The 21,020-nt window shown below is 36.6% G+C and overlaps 1 protein-coding gene across 15 annotated transcripts in view; it reads right to left on the bottom strand.

Moving 5' to 3' along the window:
- MRTFB (myocardin related transcription factor B) overlaps positions 1 to 21,020 on the bottom strand; it is a 208,143-nt gene that overhangs the window by 27,115 nt on the left and 160,008 nt on the right. For all 15 annotated transcript variants that reach the window (XM_065924362.1, XM_065924354.1, XM_065924356.1 and 12 more), the window contains 3 exons: positions 20,182 to 20,257; positions 16,691 to 16,852; positions 15,640 to 15,818 (listed from right to left, as the gene is read on the bottom strand). In XM_065924362.1, the coding sequence (XP_065780434.1) occupies positions 15,640 to 15,818; positions 16,691 to 16,852; positions 20,182 to 20,257 (417 nt within the window). The remainder of the gene's footprint in view (positions 1 to 15,639; positions 15,819 to 16,690; positions 16,853 to 20,181; positions 20,258 to 21,020) is intronic.

Below are 21,020 nucleotides of genomic sequence, written 5' to 3'. Positions count from 1 at the left end.
TTCTTGCAACAGAGGAAAATCTGAAGAATATATTCTAATAGGACTGACCTGTATGCATTGACAGTCCCCTCACACTTAGAGCAAGAAGTGAGTTTGTTGCCTAGGCCAAATCCAGCAATTACTGAATCTCAATTTGGGGTCATATAATAATAAAGTCCCCCAAAACCACTCCCACTAGCAATCTTCTGTAAGTACAGTGTAAGTATTCATTTCCTGGAAAGAGAAAGTACTATTATAATAAATCAGTTAAATGTTGCATATTGATTACTACTTGGACCTTGCCTTATCTTAAGAGAAAATGTCTTTATCATTTCTATTTCCCTGAACAACTCTCAAATTCATTACAACAATCAAAATCAGTTCTCTTGTTGAAGTATTTGAGTTTAAAAATAGCAAACTGTATTTTGCCTCCTTAAAATAAATGACCTGAAAACTCTGAGGGCTATTAGCTGCAAGAAATATGAAGCTTGGCACATACTGTCTCATCTGGTCTGAAGTTGCTCAGTTGTGTCTGACTCTTTGCAATCGTGTGGATTGTATAGCCCACTAGGCTCTTCTGTCCATGGAATTCTCTACGTAGGAATACTGGAGTGGGTTGTCATTCCCTTCTTCAGGGGATCTTCCCAACCCAGGGGTCACACCCAAGTCTCCTGCGTCTCCTACATCGCAGGCAGATTCTTTACTGTCTGGCACATACTAGTTACTCAATAAATATTTGTTCAGTGGGTGAATGGAAATTCCTGGTGGCGTTACTCATGCTGGGTCACTCCAGGCCTGATGAGCCTGGGACATGTGGGTGGGTGCAGTCAGATGTCCATATCCATGTCGCTTCTCTCGCTGAATTGTGCTTTCACTTTGTCATTGATTTACGTTTTTAAGTAACTAGTAGTTAACAGTAAGCGTTGGCGATACAAAAGACTTGACTTTTTGAAGGTGGCCACATTCAATTTCATCTTCAAACAGAAATGAAGGGATTCTTCCATGAGTCTTGACACCTATGTTCCAGGGTGACTTCTGTCCCCAAAGAGCCCGGAGATAGCTGGCTCCTCAGTGAACCTCTGACATGCAGTGAATGATGATGACCTGTGGATCCCTGCTTTAAGGGATGTGGCTTTATGTCACCTATTTCTCTTTCATGTACTCTTTTTGTTTTTTTTGGAAAACTTGAATACTTATCTTTGGGTCAGTTTTCACACAGGGGAAGAACATTCTTTGGCTATTGAATAACTGGCATATGAAGCAGAACCAGATATTTGAAATTTGAAATATGTATTTCCTTGCAGATAAATTCTACTAAACTAGCAAGCTATTTTACCAATCTAGCCCCTATTGAGTGATATGATAGTAATGATTTATTAAAGAGCAGTCTTAATAAATGTGGTATCAACTGTAATATTTATGAAAATGTATGGCCTCTACTTCTAGACCTTGTCTGATTGACTTCTGTCTTAATGCTTCCATCTTTTAGCTTTTTTGGCATTTTAGTTTGACTCTGCTAACCTAGAAAACCACAGACTCCCGCATAACTCAACTGAGGTAAACTAATTGTTAATTTTACCTAATGGGAAGATAAATTCTGGTTAAAAAGGGAGAAATATCTAAATGCTTCTTTACATATTGCTGGTCTTTTTTATGTGCCTTAGAAAGGAAACCTCCTCCCCGCTACTCTCCCATCTTCTATCATATATCTAGATGTTGGAATTCCAGTGACTAGAATTACCCCAAAAGTCTCAATATTATTATTTTGGAAATGAAAGTATTCCAAAAAGGACTAAAAGAATATCCAAGGCATAGAGAATACTGCACTTATTTTGTTCTACAGTAAATTGAGCAATATGTTAAAATCTTAATGCTTCATCAACATCAAGATCTAAATTCACCTTATGGACTATTAAAAATTTAATCTCAAACCGGGATGGGGAATTCGTGTAACTCTATGGCTGATTCACATCAATGTATAACAAAACCCACTGAAAAATAAAAAAATTAAAAAAAAAAAAAAAAAAAAAAAATGATTGAGAATCTTTTCTCCCAAAAAACAAAAAAGTTGCAAACTTTGCTTTGTTTTACTGGATCTGATACACTGTTCTTTTCACAACTTCTGGTCTCATGACAATGGTTGTCATTGTAACATGAAATAGGAAAACATTATTTTTTAATGATGGATACTTACACTTTACATAAAACTCAAAAGAAAGCACTTCAAATATTAAAGACTGGAGAAGGAAATGGCAACCCACTCCAGTATTCTTGCCTGGAGAATCCCATGGACAGAGGAGCCTGGTAGGCTACAGTCCATGGGGTCGCAGAGTCGGACACGACTGAGCGACTCCACTTTCTTTCTCATATTAGAAATCACTATAGAAAAGTTTGCTACAAAAGAAAAAAGTAAGTTCAGAGCAAGTGTTTAAGCTGATTAGAGTTTTATGTTTCATGTATCTGCACTGGCTCCTTCTGAAAAGATGTAACACTTGCCAAAAACCAATCATTCATCTCTTGTAAGTTCCTTTTTCATTAGAATTTCTTTATACAATCTGGAGGGATAGAAACTAGATATTTAAAAACAAAAGTGTTTTGTACTGTAGACTTTAAATCTACAATAAATGTGTTTTCAACTTAGGATGTAGCAGAGATCTTAAGATGGCAGTATGCAAATAAGAAATTCAAGATGCAATTATTCTTTAAATATTTCCATATTCCAAGCCTCAGATAAAATGAGTCAAATACAAATCAAAAATATATGCTTTGTATATTTAGCAGATGGATAGTTTATGTAAAATGTCAGCTTCATTAAAACATATCACCTAACACTGACCCCTTGTTTCTGTATTACACAGTTGTAAGTTTAAGCATATCATTTATAGAATAGCTGAACATTAAAATCCACTGGCATGGTAGCTAGAGGACGTTCGGCTGGTACTTGAATATCTGACAGTAGTGAGGACTGACATGCGTCACTCATTTAAAAAAATCTATTACTTTTTAAAAAATGGTGGTAAAATATATGTAAAATTTACCAATTAAACCATTTTAAAGTGTATAACTGTATGTCATTTAATACATCCACATTGTTCTGCAACCATCACTACTATTCATTTTCAGAACGTTTTCATCATCCCTAACTGAAACTCTGTGCTCATTAAACAACAATATTCCATCCTCCCTTCTCCCCAGCAACCACCATCTACTTTCTATATGTATAAATTTAACTACATTTAGAGTGGAATCATACATTTTTCTTTTTGTGGATGGCTTATTTCACTTAGTATAGTGTCCTCAAGGTTAATCCATTTTGTAGCTTGTGTCAGAATTTCCTTCTTCTTTTTTTAAAATTTATTTATTTAACTGGAGGCTAATTACTTTACGATATTGTAGTGGTTCTTGCCATACATTGACATGAATCAGCCATGGAGAATTTCCTTCTTTTTAAGGCTGAATAATACTCCACTGTATATATACCACATTTTGTTTATCCATTCATTTGTTGATGGACACATGGGTTACTTTTAATGCTGCTAGGAGCATGGGTGTACAAACTGATATTCAAATCACTGCTTTAGTTCTTTTGGCCATATACCCATAAATGAAATTGCTAATAAGGTAATTCTGTTTTTAACTTTCTGAGGAACTGCCATACCAAATTTCTATAGCAATTTGCACCACTTATTTCACAATTCCACCAACAGTGAACAAGGGTTCTAATTTTTCCACATCCTTGTTGACAACTTGTTAATTTCTGTTCGTTTTGATATTTGCTATTCTAATGGTATGAGGTGATATCTCATTGTGGTTTTGATTTGCATCTCTAGTGATTAGTGTTGTTGACTATTATTTCATTTGTTTGTTAGTCTTTATATATCCTCTTTGAAGAAATGTTTATGCAAGTCCTTTGCTCATTTAAAAATCAGGTTTTTTTCCTGTTATTTGTGAGAGTTCTTTATATACTCTGAATATTAGCCCCTTACTGGATACATGATTTTTCTCCCATGCTATGGGTTGCTTTTCACTCTGTTGATAGTGTGCTTTGATGTAGGTTTTAATTTTGATGAAGCCTGCTGCTGTTGCTGCTAAGTTGCTTCAGTCGTGTCCGACTCTCTGCAACCCCATAGACGGCAGCCCACCAGGCTCCCCCGTCCCTGGGATTCTCCAGGCAAGAACGCTGGAGAGGGTTGCCATTGCCTTCTCCGTGATGAAGCCTAATTATCTATTTTTTCTTTTGTTGCCTGGTGTCATATCTAAGAAATCATTGCCAAATTCAGTGTCATGAGGCTTTCCCCTATTGTTTTTTTTTCCCCTCAAGAGTTTTTAACAGTTCTAGCTCTTATGTTCAGGTCTTTGATCATTTTGAATTAATCTTCATATATGGTGTTAGGTAAGGATCCAACTTCATTCTTTGGCACGTGGACATCGAGTTTTCTTAACACAGTTTGTTGAAAAGACTGTCTTGTTTCCTTGAGACTGAGTGACCTTGACACTTTATCTTAAAATCATTTGACCAAATATATGAAGACTTATTTCTGGGTTTTCGATTCTGTTCCATTGGTCTATGTGTCTTTTTATGCCTAAACCACACTGTTTTGTGATTGGGATTGTGACAGGAATTGTACTGAATCCATAGATTGCTCTTCGGTAGTACTGGCATCAGCACAATGTTAAGTTTTCTAATCCAAGAGCATGTCTTTACACTTGTGTGTTTGGTTGACTTTTTGCAGTGATTCCTTTCTCATTTCCTAAAGATATACATCCTATAGATATGTTTTTTGTTATTACCATATGAATTACACATAACATCCTAAAGCTATGACGTTTAACTTATATTGATACCAATTTCAGTTATATACAAGAACTACTTTTATAGCCACATCTCCCCACTTTATATTATTGTCACAAATTACATCATTATATATTATGTAGCCATTAACAGATTTATAATTTTTTGTGCATCTGTTGCATAATTCCAATAGAAAATAAAAAGTGGAGTTATATACAGAAATTATAATACCATTCCTTATATTTGTCCATGTATTTACTTTTTTACCAGAGAACTTCATGTTTCTGAATGGCTTTGAGTTAACTATCTAGCATCTGTTTATTTCAACTTAAGGACTCTCTAGCATTTCTTATCGGAGAAGGCAATGGAACCCTACTCCAGTACTCTTGCTTGGAAAAATCCCATGGATGGAGAAGCCTGGTAGGCTGCAGTCCCTGGGGTCGAGAAGAGTCAGACACGACTGAGCGACTTCACTTTCACTTTTTCACTTTCATGCACTGGAGAAGGAAATGGCAAACCACTCCAGTGTTCTTGCCTGGAGAATCCCAGGGACAGCGGAGCCTGGTGGACTACTGTCTATGGGGTCGCACAGAGTCAGACACGACTGAAGCGACTTAGCAGCAGCAGCAGCACATTTCTTATAGGGCAAGTCTAATGATAATGAACTCATTTGATATTTGTCTGGCTTTATTGTTTTAATTTCTCACTCAGTTATAAAGGACAGTTTGGCTGATAAAGAGTTCTTGGTTGACAAATTTTCTTTCAGCACTTAAATATAGCATTGAAATACGTCTTCTGGCCTGCAGTGTTCTGAGAAATCCACTTATATTCTTACTGGGGAATTGCCACTTATATGTGATAAGTGACTTTTCTTGCTGCTTTCAAGATTCTGCCTTTGACTTTTGATAGTTTGATTATATAATGTGTCTCAGTATGAATCTCTTTGGGTTTATTCTCTTTGGAGTTCATTGAGCTTCTTGGGTTTGTATGTCCATTTCTTGCCTCAAATTTGACAAGTTTTGGGCCATCATTTCTTAAATTAATTTCTCTGCCCCTTTTCTCTCTTCTCTTCTGGGACTCCCATAACGCCCCAACTGATCAGCTTGCTGGTATCTCACATGTCCCTTAGGCTCTGTTTACTTTTTTCATTCTCTTTATCCTTAGACTCCATAATTTCAAATGACCTGTCTTCAAGTTTGCTGTCTGAGTCTGCTGTTGAACCCCTTTGATGGACTTTTCAGTTCAGTTAGTGTGTTTTTCAGCTCCATGATTTTTTAAAAACAACTTTTGTTGATATTCTCATTTTGTTCATATATTATTTCCCTGATTTCTTTCAGTTCACTGCTTGTGTTTTCCTTTAGCTTTTTGAGCATGTTTAAGACAGTTATTTAAAGTCTTTCTTTGTTGAGGAAGTCTGACATGTTTCTTCAGGGATAGTTTCTAGAGATTATTTTCTTGCTTTGAATGGGCTATATTTCCCTGTTGCTTTGTATGCCTGTTTTTTTCTTTTGGTTGTATCTTTGGTTTAAAATTGGGCATGCGAGAAAACATCTACCTCTCCCAGTCTTTGCAGACTGTTGTTGAAGACCTTCACTAATTTTATGGGCCTCGCATGTCTTCATTTCCCAGAGTCTCATCCTGACTTCTCTGGGCATTAAGAGTTCTGTTTTATTCCCTCGGTTGGGAAGATCCCCTGGAGAAGGAAATGGCAACTCACTCCAGTATTTCTGCCTGGGAAATTACAAGGACAGAGGCGCCTAGTGGGCTACTGTCCATGGGGTCACAAAGAGTCTGGCAAGACTGAGCAACTAACACTTTCATTGTATTCTTTGATCTGTAATCTGTTGCCCTCAGGTGTCTGTGGGTCTGCTGGCTACTCTACAGTTTTCATGTGATAATGGTTCCTGCCACTACCTTCTATAGCTTCGGCTAGCCTGAGATCCAAACTATGCACTTTCCCCAGTCTGAGTCAAACAAATCAGAAACGAGTCCCTTACCTAGCCCACAACAGGCCAGCATATTGCAAACAAGTTCTGCTCTACTTCTTCCATCCTGAGGGAGGGAACTGGGTATTGGGCTACTTCCTTTGTGCTAAGAGTGGGAAAGGATGAGTGAAAACACCATGGCAATGTTCTATGTTTTTGAATGTGGCTTTTTCTTAATTGGGTGTTTGGTTGATGTAGATCTCTGACTGGTTTCCAGAGCTCTATAAAATTATTTTAGCCTGTGGTTTACTTACTGCTTCTGTGAGAGAATGAGGGACTGGACCTTCCTTTGTTTATGGGCATTATCTTTTGTAGTGAGATAGTAGTAAGTAGCAAATATGTGTGTAACAATCTCAATGTGAATCTATGCATTTAGTATTTCTGACTTTTTATAGCTCAATTATAACCAATACTATGAATGATTATAAAGTAGAACCACACAGCAGAAGAGTGATTAGTCAGAGAATCAACTATTCTAATCATTAATGAATTTGTTACTTTTGGTGGTAACTTCATAACAATTTCATATACTTTAGGATCAACTTTGGAAAACCTACAGGCAATGTCCACTTTTAAAAAATACAGTCCTCTTTATAAAGTTGTCACATATTATTTATTATATTCTACAGAATCATGTGGAATGTCTATTACAACCTTGGTGTGACCATGTTGGTGATTCACAAGTTGGTTAAAGTGCCTCTTACGGGTCAGAATGTGAAAGTAAAATAAAGAATAAAATTGCTGTTATTCATTTTTGGTATCTGAACTATGTGAGACTATATAGTAGACAAAAAAATGTTATGTATGGATGGCAATAGAATAGTTGTCACTATCAATCATAAGAGGATAACACAGGATGATGTGCTGGAAAACAGTCTTAAGAAGAGTATCATACTGTTCGCCTAATTAGAACAAAGTCATTTGTTCAAATCCTATGCAGGCCAGATAGATGCTTTTTCATGACATCTGCCCCAGATAATACATGCAAAGTAAGTTGTTTAGTGCCTGAATGACACTTAAGTAAGCGCTCAGCAAGCGTTGGCCATTATTTTTATCATCATCTCAATTATATTCAATAAAGATTTATTTATTAATAAATGAGAAAGGCCTATTCTGCATAATGCACTATTTTAGGCACTTTCCTGTTGGTCACAGAACTGAGTCAAGAACTGGGATGGAAAACAACTTCGCAGTTAATGTTGGAACTCAGCTCAAAACTCTATAACTAGTGGCAGACTCCTTCCTCATGATATGGTAAGTTATAAAAAGCACAACTGAAGGAGTAATAATAGAAATTCAAGCCAATGTCTTTGATGTTCTATTCAGGCCTTTATTGATAAGTATTTGCAATGAAAGCTAGTCTAACTTTGATTATTTATTATATGTGTACCTGGTTTACATATTAGACCTTGCTCATTCTCTTTGTTAGCTTAAACCTAAAATGTCTCTATTATTTGGCAAAAGGTCATCTACCTGAACATTACTTGAAACAATGGGAAAAAATATTTTACCAAATTCCCTTAAGTTTGTCTTCTTGAAAATAGAGGGTAAGAGATGAACAAGGTTCCTTTCAATACTACCTTGAATTTGAAAATGAACACAGATCCTGTTAGATCATACTTTCAGTTAAACATCTGGGTGTTTATAATAAATGATTATTTAAATGGCTTAAGAAATTACTGAGAGAAAAAGAGTCCTCCATTTAAAAGGACCAGTGTCACAGCTCCTGGCACACACATGTGGCTTGCTGTTCTTAATTTTCTACAGCTTTCCATTGTTCAAGAGTTGTCTCAGCATAAAATAGAGCTCTAGTATGTGATGTGTGTTTTATTAATATTTTGGCAAATTCCTTTCCAGATGTACTTTGATCAGAATTTTAAAAAGTCCAAGGAAAAGCAGTTTTGGTCTCTTTACAGACCACACAGAAATACATATTTCAAAGAATTTACATTTTGAAGGAAGGATGTAGTGGTATATTATATTGTTCACATTGTGAGGTCATTAGCTTTTTAGCACTGGGATTATAAAAGTGTCTGAAAAATGTTTTTTGTCTAGATATTATGTGTTAAAAATTTTTTTTGGAGGAAATGTTTCTTTTATTTGAATACTTTTCCTGTAGGACTTAAACTTCTGGTATCTATCCGTGTGCTCTGAAAAAGAATTAAGGAGACTATATGTCATGAGACATTTTGCAATAAAGCAAGGCATATAGAAATCCTGAGCCCAATTTGCTCTCAACGAATTATCCGTAAGTATAACTTTTAAAGAACTTTAAAGAAATTCCCTGAGTAAGTCTTGGACTTTATATGAGGCCAAGTAAGAAAAGAATTGACCAGGAAAATTAGAAAAATGTGTTTAAGCCACAGGATTAAATGTGTAGCATAAAATGATGATCAATCACCATATGAAAAAACCTGGTTCAGGTAAACAAGAAGCAAAGTGAAATCTATGTCAGAGCCTCTCAAAAGTGTGGTCTGTGGACCTCAGTTACCTGCCAGTGACAAGGACAGAAGTCTTAGGAAAGCTGATGTCACTCTACTTTTACTTTATGTTACAAAAGGATTAGTCCACAATACATTGGAAATTAAACTATATTGTGGAAATTAAACTATATAAAAAAACATATTATCCCTTCACTACAGGCAATTTGAGGACCACTGGTCTATAGTAACTAAATTCACCATCAAACTCCTATACTGAATTTCCTTTTTCTGAATTTCCATTTTAAAGATTAAAAACTCAGAATCTCAAAGAACATCCAAAACAAAATGAGGGCCTATCCCTGCTCTCTGGAAACTTGATGTCTAACGAGAAGCAATGTTTTCAGGTACTGATGTGCATGCATGCAAAGTTGCTTCAGTCGTGTCTGACTGTGTGTGACCCTAAGGACTGTAGTCTGACAGGCTCCTCTGTCCATGGGAGTCTCTAGGTAAGAACACTGGAATGGGTTGCCATTTCCTCCTACAGGGGATCTTCCCGACCCAGGGATCAAACCCACATCTCTTATGCTGCAGATGTGGCAGGCGAGTTCTTTACCATTAATGCCACCTGGGAAGTCCCTCAGGTATTGATACTTTCCCTTAAACTACAAATGTGAAAGTAATTATATTTAGGAAGATTAATACATTTTACTTATATATCAAGTGAGATATCTAGACAAATTTTAAAAACAAACATGAGATAACAGTGAAAATAAAGTATAGAATTTCCCAAAGCAAAACCTAATTATCAGTTCTAGACACAAAAACCACAGACTTTACAGGCATTAAAATTGGCTTCTGTAGTTGATTAAAAAGACAAAAACAAATATCTACAACATACTTACAATCCTACTTAAGGATTATCTTTCTCTGACATCAGTACAGTACAGTTAACATGGAGATGCTTATTTAATTACATGAATAAGAATAAAGTGTATAGTATTAAGAATCTTTGTCAGATTCCTTACTTATAAACAGTAAAATACTGAAAGGGAATTTTATAAAGGACACACAATTGAAGAAGGTTTCAAGGCATATAGTACAAGAATTATGTAATGGGAAAGGTGCTGTAAGCCAGCCCTGATTCTAGGCTCTTTTACCTGAATGTGTAAGTAGGAACGTACCATTCTCTAAAGTGGGTCTTCTTCCAAAGGCACTAGTGACAAGTAAACAGCAGACAGAAGTGGCATTGGAGCAACACTAAAGAGTGCTATGAAAATTAATGTTTAAGTTCATGAATGACCTAAGGCTTCATGTGTGCTGCACTGACAAGAAATAGGCTGTATTTATTCTTCAAGAAACACAATTGTTCTCCCTTCCAGTTTTCCTTCAAGGAATTCTGGAATGTCAGTCCACTGGTGGGACTGCCTCTGATTGAAGTTTCTCACTTATAAACTTAGTTTCTTACAGGTGGAACCGTCACGAGGCTGTTACCAGGCAGATAACTGAGGTGACAGAAATTCTCTATTAGTAAAAGCTAAGACCATGCTAATAGCTGTCTGATGTCCTGACCTACTCAGACAGAAACAGAGAACAAACAACCCAAATGGGTAACTAGAACTGTTTTCTAATGGTACTAACTTGCATATTTGACATTCTTTTTAGCCCTATTTTTAAAGTTCAAAACCAGGGTGCAGCCAATATGTAAGAACAGTAGGGGCTGGTCTCCCTTCTCTCCTTTCCTGCCTGCTTAGATCTTGGACCATAGGCTGGTCGCTGACCCTCATCTTTCTTCCAGGTCAGGTTCCAGTGAAGCTGTGGGGCCAGTCACACTTGCCCTGTAAACTCTGACAGGAGAGTATAAAGTGTAGTTCCTCCAACTACCTCTGACAGCTCCAAGTGGGAGACGCTCTACTCTCAAATGGGAGGACAGAAACACTGATTCTACAAGCTGGCATCAGTCAGCGCTCATGGTGCTGAATTCTACTAAGCACTCTTTCTGTACCAGGCCCGGTGCTCGGCATTAAAGATACACACCTCTATTTCAGATAATGGTGATAAATGCAGTACAGAAGATAATGTTGAAACACACAGTCCCTAACAAATAGCTATTCATGAATGAGAAGAAATGCTGTAAGAAAATATGCAAACATTTTTAATCCCCAAACTTCTGTACTACTCTGAACCGAGGCCTCCCCTGGTGAAAGGGTGAGGGCAGATTATTGCTAAATTCCTGTACAATTCAAAAATTCTATGATGCTTGGTTTTAGTAAGACCATTTCCTACTGAACTTGACCCATCACATTAAGTGGTTCAAGTCTTAACTTTTAAAATAACTAAATACTATTAAAATTTCAGTAAGGGAAAAACATGATAAAGAGGAAAAACAAATTATGTGCAGCCTGAAAGTTCTTATAAAACCAAAAGAAACACAAACACTCATTGAAGAAATAAGAAATGTGAATTTCCAGTGTAATTATTAAAAAATATTAGATTCTTTTGCATGCACTAGATTGAATACTCATATATAATCTGATGCATAGTAGGTGCTTGCTAAATATTTGTTGAATAAATTAAGTATAACCAAAATCAAGTGGCCAAATAAAACATTCCAATCTCCAGTGTACAGGGTTTGAAGAAATGATATTACCTATTTGTGGTAAAGACAAGTGACTGTGGAACTCTTTCTTGGAAGGCAGTTGAAGTGCCTATCTTTTGCCTAACATAAGGTTTCAAATTCATGTAGTATCTAGTAATTATTCAAAGAGAGAATCAGACAGGTGCCCACTATGTATGTATTAAAAAACCAGGGTGTAGTGAAAAATAGGAAACAATTCTAGGGACTTCCCTAGTAGCTCAGATGGTAAAGACTGCCTGCAATGCAGGAGACTGGAGTCTGACCCCTGGGTTGGGATGATCCCCTGGAGAAGGGAATGGCAACCCACTCCAGTATTCTTGCCTGGGGAATCCCATGGACAGAGGAGCCTGGTGGGCTAGTCCATGAGGTTCCAAGAATTAATGACTAAAACACCACTAACTAACAATAAGGAATTGGTTAACAGAGATACAGTGTATCAATTCAGTTAAATACTAAGGTTTACAAGCAAGGTGCACATAAGGTTACCATATGACACAGCAATTCCACTCCAAGGTATATACCCAAGAGAAGTGAAAACATATGTCCACATAAAGAACTTGTCTACAAGTGTTCATAGCACCATTATTCATAATAGCAAATGTTCACTAACTGATGAATAAACAAAATGTGGTGTATCAACACAATGGAGCATTACTCAGCCATAACAAGGGATGATGTACTGGTACATGCTACAACATGGCTGAACCTTAAAAACATTACACCTAAGTGAAAGAAGCCAATCACAAAAGATGATGTATTGTATGGTTCCAGAATTTATTAAAAAAAAGGAAATGTCTGGAGTAGGTAAATCCAGACAGAAAGTATACTGATGGTTGCTTAGGGCCAAGTGGAGTGACTGCGGATATGTATGGGCTTCTTTTGGGAAGGATGAAAGTGTTCTGGAATCAGATAGTGTGCGAGTTGCACAAATCTGTGAATATACTAGTAAGCATTGAATTATACACTTTAAAAGGTTGAATTTTCCCAGTGCCTTTTTTTTTTTTTTTTAACAGAAATAGAAAAATTCATCCTAACGTTAACATGGAATCTCAAGGGACCCCAAGTAGCCAAAGCCATCTTGAAAAAAAAGAATAAAAGTTGGAGATCTCACACTTCCTGATTTTAAAATTTACTATGAAGCTCTAGCAATCAAAATAGTGTGATACTGATATAAAGACAGAGATACAGGCCAATGCAAAAGAATAGAAAGCATGTAAATACATTCTCTTATATATGACCAAATGATCTTTGACAACAGTGCCAAAACTATTCAGTGGGGATGGAACAATCTTTTCAACAAATGGTGCTGGGGAAAATAGATATATAGATGCTAAAGAATGAATTTGGATCTTTATCTTATATACAAAAATGAAAATCGATTAAAGACCTAAATTTAAGACCCCCAAACTACGAAAATCTTAGAAGACAACAGGATCCAATCAATCCAAAACAATCTAATTTATGACGCCGAATTTGGCAATGATTTCTTAGTCTGACACCAAAAACACAGGTCACATAACCACAAATATACAAAGAGGACTAGATCAAACTTAAAAAGACGGAGACAGTATTTGCAAATCATATATCTGCTAAGGGGTTAATAACGAGAACATATGAAGAACTCCAACAACTCAACAACAGAAAAGCAATCTGATTTTAAAGAGAGCAAAGGATTTGAAAAGGTATTTCTCCAAAGATGATATACAAATGACCAAAGGCATATGAAAAGATGCTCAACATCACTAATGATTAGAGAAATGCAAATCAAAACCACAGTGAGACATTACAATCAATGGGCAGAAGACCTAAATAGACATTTCTCCAAAGATGACATACAAAGATGGCCAACAAATACATTAAGAGATTCAACATCACTAATGATCAGAGAAAAGCAAATCAAAACTACAGTGAGGCATTCACCTCACACAAGTCAGAATGGCCACTATCAAAAAAATTTACAAATGATAAATGCTGAAGAGGATGTGGAGAAAGAGAACCCTCCTACACTGTTAGTGGGAATGTACACTGAGGCAGCCCATATGGAGAACAGTACAGAGGTTCCTTAAAAAACTAAAAATACAACTACCATATGACCCAGCAGTACCACTCCTGGGCATATACCCAGAGAAAACCATAATTCAAAAAGATATATGCACCCCAGTGTTCACTGCAGCAGTATTTACAATAGCCAGGACATGGAAGTCACCTAAATGTCCATCAACAGGGAAATGGATAAAGATGTGGTACATATATACAATGGACTATTTATTAGTCAGCCATAAAAAGGAACAAAACTGTGCCATTTGCAGAGACATGGATGAATCTAGAGGCTGTCATAAAAGAGTGAAGTCAGAAAAATAAGTATCTTATATTAACACACATGCATGGAATCAAGAAAAAATGGTAGAGATGATCTTATTTGCAAAGTACAAACAGAGACAAATGTATAGATACCAAGGAGGGGTGGGGGTGGGATGAACAGGGGAGGCTGGGACTGACATATGTACACTACTGTGCATAGAACAGATAACTAATGAGAACCTACTGTAGCACAGGGAACTCGGTGCTCTGTGGAGAGGGGATCTATGTACACATATGCCTGATTCACAGCAGTGTAAACCAACTATATTCCAATTGAAAAAAGAAAACTGAGTATAGTCAATATCTCCTAATACTTAATGGAAAAGAATCTGAAAAAAAAATATACACACATATATATTTATATGTATAAAAATCATTTTGCTGTCCACTTGAAACTAACACAAAATTGTAAATTAACTATACTTCAATAAAAACAAAGTGAGATTACTGCGTTTCACTGGAATAACTGCTATCAAAAGAACAGAAATTAACAAGTGTTGCTGAGGATGCGGAGAAATAGGAACACTTGTGCACTGGTGGTGGTTGTTTAGTCTTTAAGTCATGTCCGACTCTTTGTGACACTATGGACTGCAGCCCGCCAAGTTCCTCTATCCATGGGATTCTCCAGGCAAGAATACTGGAGTGGGTTGCCATTTTCTTCTCCACTGGTGGTGGGAGTGTGAAATGTTACAACCAGTATGGAGAGCAGTATGGTGGTTCCTTAAAAATAGAACTACCATATGATCCAACAATCCCACTTCTGGATATATGCCCAAAAGAACTAAAAGCAAGGTCTCAAACAGATATTTTCACACTCGTGTACTCATCATTATTCACAACAGCCAAGAGATGGAAGCAATCCCATGTTCACTGATGAATGGATAAACAAAATGTGGTATATCCATAAAATGGAATATTATGCAGCCTAACATTTGGGAGAGATCTTGTCACATTCTACAACATAAAAGAACCCTGAGGACACTGTTAAATGATATAAGCCATATGAGATATTCAAAGTAGTCAAATTCATTGAGATTGAAATAGAAGTACTTACCAGGCCTGGGGGGATGGGCAGTTGATGTTTAATGAATTTAGCTTCAGTTTTGTAAGACAAAAAAGTTCTGGAGATCTGCTGCACAACAGTGTGAATACAGACTACAGGCCTGTACACTTAAAGTGGTTAAGATGGTTAAAAAAAAAAGGGTGAATTTTATGATATGTGCATTGTAACTCAAAAAAAGTTACATGAAAAAATTGAGTTATAAAACTGTAAAGTAACACTGTGTACACAGAACAGAAAGAAAATGTAAGAATCTACTGAAAATGTGAATAGCTAAGTTACATGTGAAAAATCTATGCTTTTCTGCACTTTCAGACTTTTTTCCTGGTGAAAATGCATTACCAAGATATATAAAAAACAAGGCACTTTCTCGGTTTAGGGGTTAAAAACGAGAAGAGCAATACCTGGGCTGGAGTGTTTGTAGTCACAGGAGATGGCGATTCACTAACTTTTGGCTCACTTGGGGACGCGGCTGACCCCTGCGACTCCTGACTGGCTGGCTGGTCCGGAGACAAAGCATCACTGCTGTCTTCGTCAAATGAGAAATCGCCCTGAGTTTGGGGATAGTCCTCTTTCCCAACTCCTAAAGAAAGAAGTGATTCTTAATTGATCTTGGTCTTGGAATACTAAGGTTAAAATGAAAAAGGAGAAATATTAATCATTATAAGAACTGAAGAAAGCTTTTTAAAAAAAAAGTTGGACATAACAATGGGAGAATACACAACTACCTATGATAAATACCTGGGCGGGGGGAGGAAAAACCAAACCTGAATCAGATCAAGCCTTTGGATCCTACTACTAACGATTGGAAATACAGGAGACAAGAAATTTTTTAAATGACACCTAGGGATGCAAATGCATTCAGAAAAATCTATAGAGTGTGGAAGTGCTAAAGGACAAAATAAGTTCATTCATCCGCAAATAAAAAGGAAAGAAAGGAAGAAGATCCACCCAGGAGACTGACCTAAGAGATAATCAGCTAAAGACAATGTGTGGAGCTTGCTTGGATCCAACTGTTGAAAAACATTATGAGGCCAGATGGGGCTCTGACTGGTGTTATCTGTTGATAAGTCCCACCTCATGGAGCGGCGCTGCTGTACTGACACCTTACCTTTTGGGGCCAGTTTCTCTGGAATTGAATGGAATCACAGAAAGACTGAATATAGACTGCCTAAGATTTAAACTCATACTAATGCAAAATATGATGTTCCCATAAGTCATGGTAACTTAAACCTCTTGTTAGAGGAATCTCTGTGTTAACTGGTACTAATCTTATAATACATACTATTAATAATAACAATAATAATAATATGGAGATAAGTACAAATGTTAATTTCTAAATCTCCCAGAAAACAATAATCATGATTGGTGCTGGCTTTAAAATTAGATTTTTCTTATCTAAAACTTCCAAGTTTCTTTGTCTCCCAGGAAATAGTAAAATTTTAAGAGTCTTGCCTATAATTGCTTCCTTAACACTGGAGTCTACAGGAAGGATGTTTTTCTCTACCAGCTCCATAGGACCAGGTCTTTGAGCAATCTTTTCATTCAGATCATCAGCTAGTCGAGCTCTTTTCAACTTCATCTGAGTAGCCTGCAAGGACGGCTCTGCAAATGTTTCTAAAAGAGGAAACACAGGTTTAATCATTACTTGAATTACTGTCTCTACTCCATAATGTTATTTCAGGCTAACTAATTTAAACTGGTGTAAACTTATTTATGGTGAGATAATGACTGCTTGAGAATGCTCCCATCTGCAATTTACATTTCTAGTCCTGGAAAGCTTTATATTGTCCACACAATGTGGATGTCCTTGGACTCAAATTAATATGAACTCAAGCCAAAACCGATGTGCTGCTATTGCTTATTTATGATAGGAGGGTCAAATTCACATCTGTTAGGTACTGGGGATACAGAGGATGAACAGGGGAGAGAGATGCGGTCCATGCTCAAGAAGCTTGCAGTTTTAATTTGGCTTCATTGGAAAGTCACTTCTTCAAAGGGGTGACACTGTATCTCAGAATATAAGCTTCTCTGCAGGAGTTGGTGGCAAGAGCTACAAATCATATTCTTGTACATCTCAGAGTCCTTCATAATAATTAAAATTTGGATTTTTTTCTGAATAAATAACCTTGAGACATTCAATTACACAGTAATTAACTGTCATATAGAAGCATCAACTCATGTACCCACGAATGCATAAAGTTGTATAATAGATGTGAAACTACTATAAATATCGTAACTCATAAACAGCATATATATGCATAATTCCTGTGTTTCTGGTAATTCTCATTAGCATTTTATTACATTGTTCTAAATAATATTTATGACTGACTATTGGTGTTAACTCAATATTGTGCTGAAAGTAGCCTGCTCCTTAAATTATTCAGTAGAAGGTCTTTTAATGAAACTCCCTATAGTAACCTCAGGATTGTCTGATGTTTTTCATTTTGTAGGTCAGATGTCCTGGCTGAGGGCCAAAGCACAGAGACCCTAGGGCCAGTAAACTACCCTTCAGCACGGCGGAGCACTTCTCTTTTCACCTTATGTGCTTAAAAAATCAATCTCAGCTGTCCACAAGACAGCGCATCACTATGGTGATTGCCATCGTCACTCACAATTTAACTAAATGTTATGGGGAAATCATAAACTTCAAAAATAAAATTATTATTTCTTGGAAACCTGAGTTAAATGCTTTGACATGACTTGATAAAAGCAAGTCATTAAAAAAAAATCACTCTCACATTATCAGGATAACTAACAACTATAAAAGATTTGGGGAAAAATGATAAAATTTAAGATTCTTAAAAGTCAGACTGCTTTTCAAGTATCTTTACATTTTGATCCACCATGAATGGAAATTGCAGATGATTCCCCATGTAAAGTTCTTAGTCCTAAGTCAGCATATTGGTAAATAAATGGATGTTTCTATAACTTAACATATGTGTCCATTTCATTTTTGTACTTTTCTTGTATAAAACAACTCTGGCTCCAATCTTAGTAGATAAAGCCCTTCTAACTGCACAGGAAGACGATAAGTGGGGGAAGGAGATCATATAAATCATTCTGAAGATGCCTGTGCCTCCCTTCCACTTACACTATCCAAGTGATATCAGGAATGTTTGGGAAGAAGATATTCCAAAAGCAAGTAAGTAGAGGCTGGCATTTCAGTATGCTCCTATTCTGGTCTAACTGCATCTTCATCTCTATCTCCATGAGGGGGAGGTAAAACTTCAGGAAATAATTTAAACTTCTGCCTGCCAAACATCCAATTCAATCAAAATTGGGATGATGGAAAAATAAGTTGCTGGTGGTTTTAAGGTATTTTTAAAATTATAGATGAGACATTCTTTCTTACTTCAAAAATCTCAACTTCAGAATAGATGTCCTAAAGACATCACTTATGGTTTATTCCTATGTATAATTAGGTTTTTAAATGCTGAAGAGTCTGTTTTTAGAAAAAACAAATATGATTTCTTTTGATAGTTAAATGCATTTGCCTTAGTTTTAATTATGTTAATAAAGCCTGTTACAGTCAGATGACAAATTGAAACAGGCAGTGTCATTTCTACAAAAATGTCTCTTACAGGTCCAGATATTTTCAGGCACAGAAGGAGTCATTTACTAAGTTACTTACCAGCAAACTTGATTCTCTGAAGATTCACTTATCCCTGACAGCTTGTGGCTGCTCCTACCCTACCACTGGAGTTCTGGAAAAGCTTTTTTCAGTCCAGTAGAAGTGGAGAAAGGCATAGACTTCTTGCCTCCCATCCCAGACACAAAGATAGTTACCTAGTTATAGATTATCTGGATTAGAAGAGACTCTACTTGGGGTTTTAGGGACCATCTTGATACTTGGAACTGCTTTACAACATTCTTTACAAGGTGTCAGTCTGTGTTTATTCCCCGTAGGGCACTTTTCACAATCTGTAATTGACTTGTTTTGCCTGCGTATAATCTCTCTGCCACTAGAATGTAAGCTCCATGAAGAGGGGCATCCGACTAGTGCATAGCTTGCTGGTCAGTGAACCAACACCTCTAGTAAGGACAACCATGTCACTTTCTGAAGATTTTATTTGTAGACAACTGACTGACCTTTATGCTAAGCTAAAATCTAATACTCTGTAATATCAACCTAATTCTATCTATTAGGCCAGAGAAAAGAAATCTAATCTTCCTCCTACCTAATAACTATCTCTAAATGTTTGAAAAGTTGCTGTATCTTCTCAAGGTTTCACACTCTCAAGGCTATCACAAGGTCAGGCTCCTCGCCTTGCTCAACAAATTAAGTCAGTGAAGCAAAACAATGGAAGAAAATGTATCTCGGGACTTCATGGTAGAAGTACCAAGAAGGCTTATCTTTAGAGAGAAAAAGCCACGACCTGAGCCACAGGCCTCACCAAAGATGGAATGGAATTGTCCTTACCAGCTTTGTAAAAGATGAGGCTCAGGCATGGAGAAAATCTGGTGGGCTGAGGGGAGTTTGTTTGTGATAATGGTCAGATCAAGCTGGATTGTTGTGGGTAAGCAGCAACAAAGAAAAATGCTAGGTATGGGCTTGTGCCAGGTAGACACAACAGGGTCCAAGTAGTTGAAAATCTAGGGTTAGACTTGTGTCTATCACACCCTTTATGGTGAGTGGGCACACAATGCCCACTGGTGAAATGTGGACGGAGAATGTTTTTCCAGAACAGTATGGCAGAGACACCTATAAGCACCCTCAGTGGGCAGGGAAGACTCAGTCTATCAATTGGTTATTTGGAGAAGTGGACCTTCCCCGTGTATCTAACATAACACTTTTAGCTTGGGGTCTTCATGCTGCTATCCAATTGACAGGATGTCAGCCTGTGGGGTAAAAAGTTATTAAAATCGAAATAAACAGAAATGGTGGAAGTCTCACTTGTTTTCTTGAGAAAATGTAGCAAGATAAGCAGAAAGAGAACTTTTACCTTCTAAAATGTGCATCCTGACAAGTTCAGAACGATCTGGTCGACTCCGAATCTTGTGCTTCAAAAAGTTTTCGGTCTTTTAGATAGAGAAAGAGAAAGTTTTACCATAAATTGTTTATGATTTATTGTGGTTTTACATTTTTTTTCCTCAAGGTAACTCCATTTAAATAAATTGCATATGCTTTTGGTCATGATTTTGAGAGAAAGAAAAGAGTAGAAATTAGTTTTGTGAGAAACTATTATCCAATACAGGACTTAAATTGCAGCCTTCAAAATTGTACAGGGATTTGAAGTCTATGTTGATACAAAGTAAGCACTTATTGACTTTTATTTTAAAACTTGGAAAAGCTTGGACTTTTGAACAGAGGATCTGAACATATAAGTATCTAAAAATAAAAAAATCTACACTTCAGGTCAAGTAAAAATTCACCTAGATAACACATTTCCTAAAAACTCCAGTGTATTGTCTTTGATGAATTCATGGCTTTACCATATTTTCTTATTCAGAACTGTATTCAATTCTAAACAATATGGCTTTAAAATGAGTTTTGTAGTTTATATGACTCTAAGAGATCATTATTGCATCTTGGGAAAACTCTTAAGGAAATTGTGGAACATGTTCGTTTTTATATTGCATGATAGAAGTTTCCTATAAAATGAAAAGAATAGTGGTCCTTTAAAGAAAAATAATAAACATCACTTTAATGCAACTATGATGGAGTCACCTCAAAGAATAAAACAGAGCTGAATATGGCAACACTGCTCCTTCAGTCAAATTCTCCCAGCCTTGGTCAAATGTCCCACTAACACAGACCTGGGAGGGAAACCGCCCAAGGAAG

The sequence above is a fragment of the Muntiacus reevesi genome, chromosome 2 (genome assembly GCF_963930625.1).
Source record: "Muntiacus reevesi chromosome 2, mMunRee1.1, whole genome shotgun sequence".
Classification (NCBI taxonomy): Eukaryota; Metazoa; Chordata; class Mammalia; order Artiodactyla; family Cervidae; genus Muntiacus; species Muntiacus reevesi.
The sequence above is the reverse complement of the archived record's forward strand: the minus strand, read 5'-3'. Positions and strand labels throughout refer to the sequence as shown.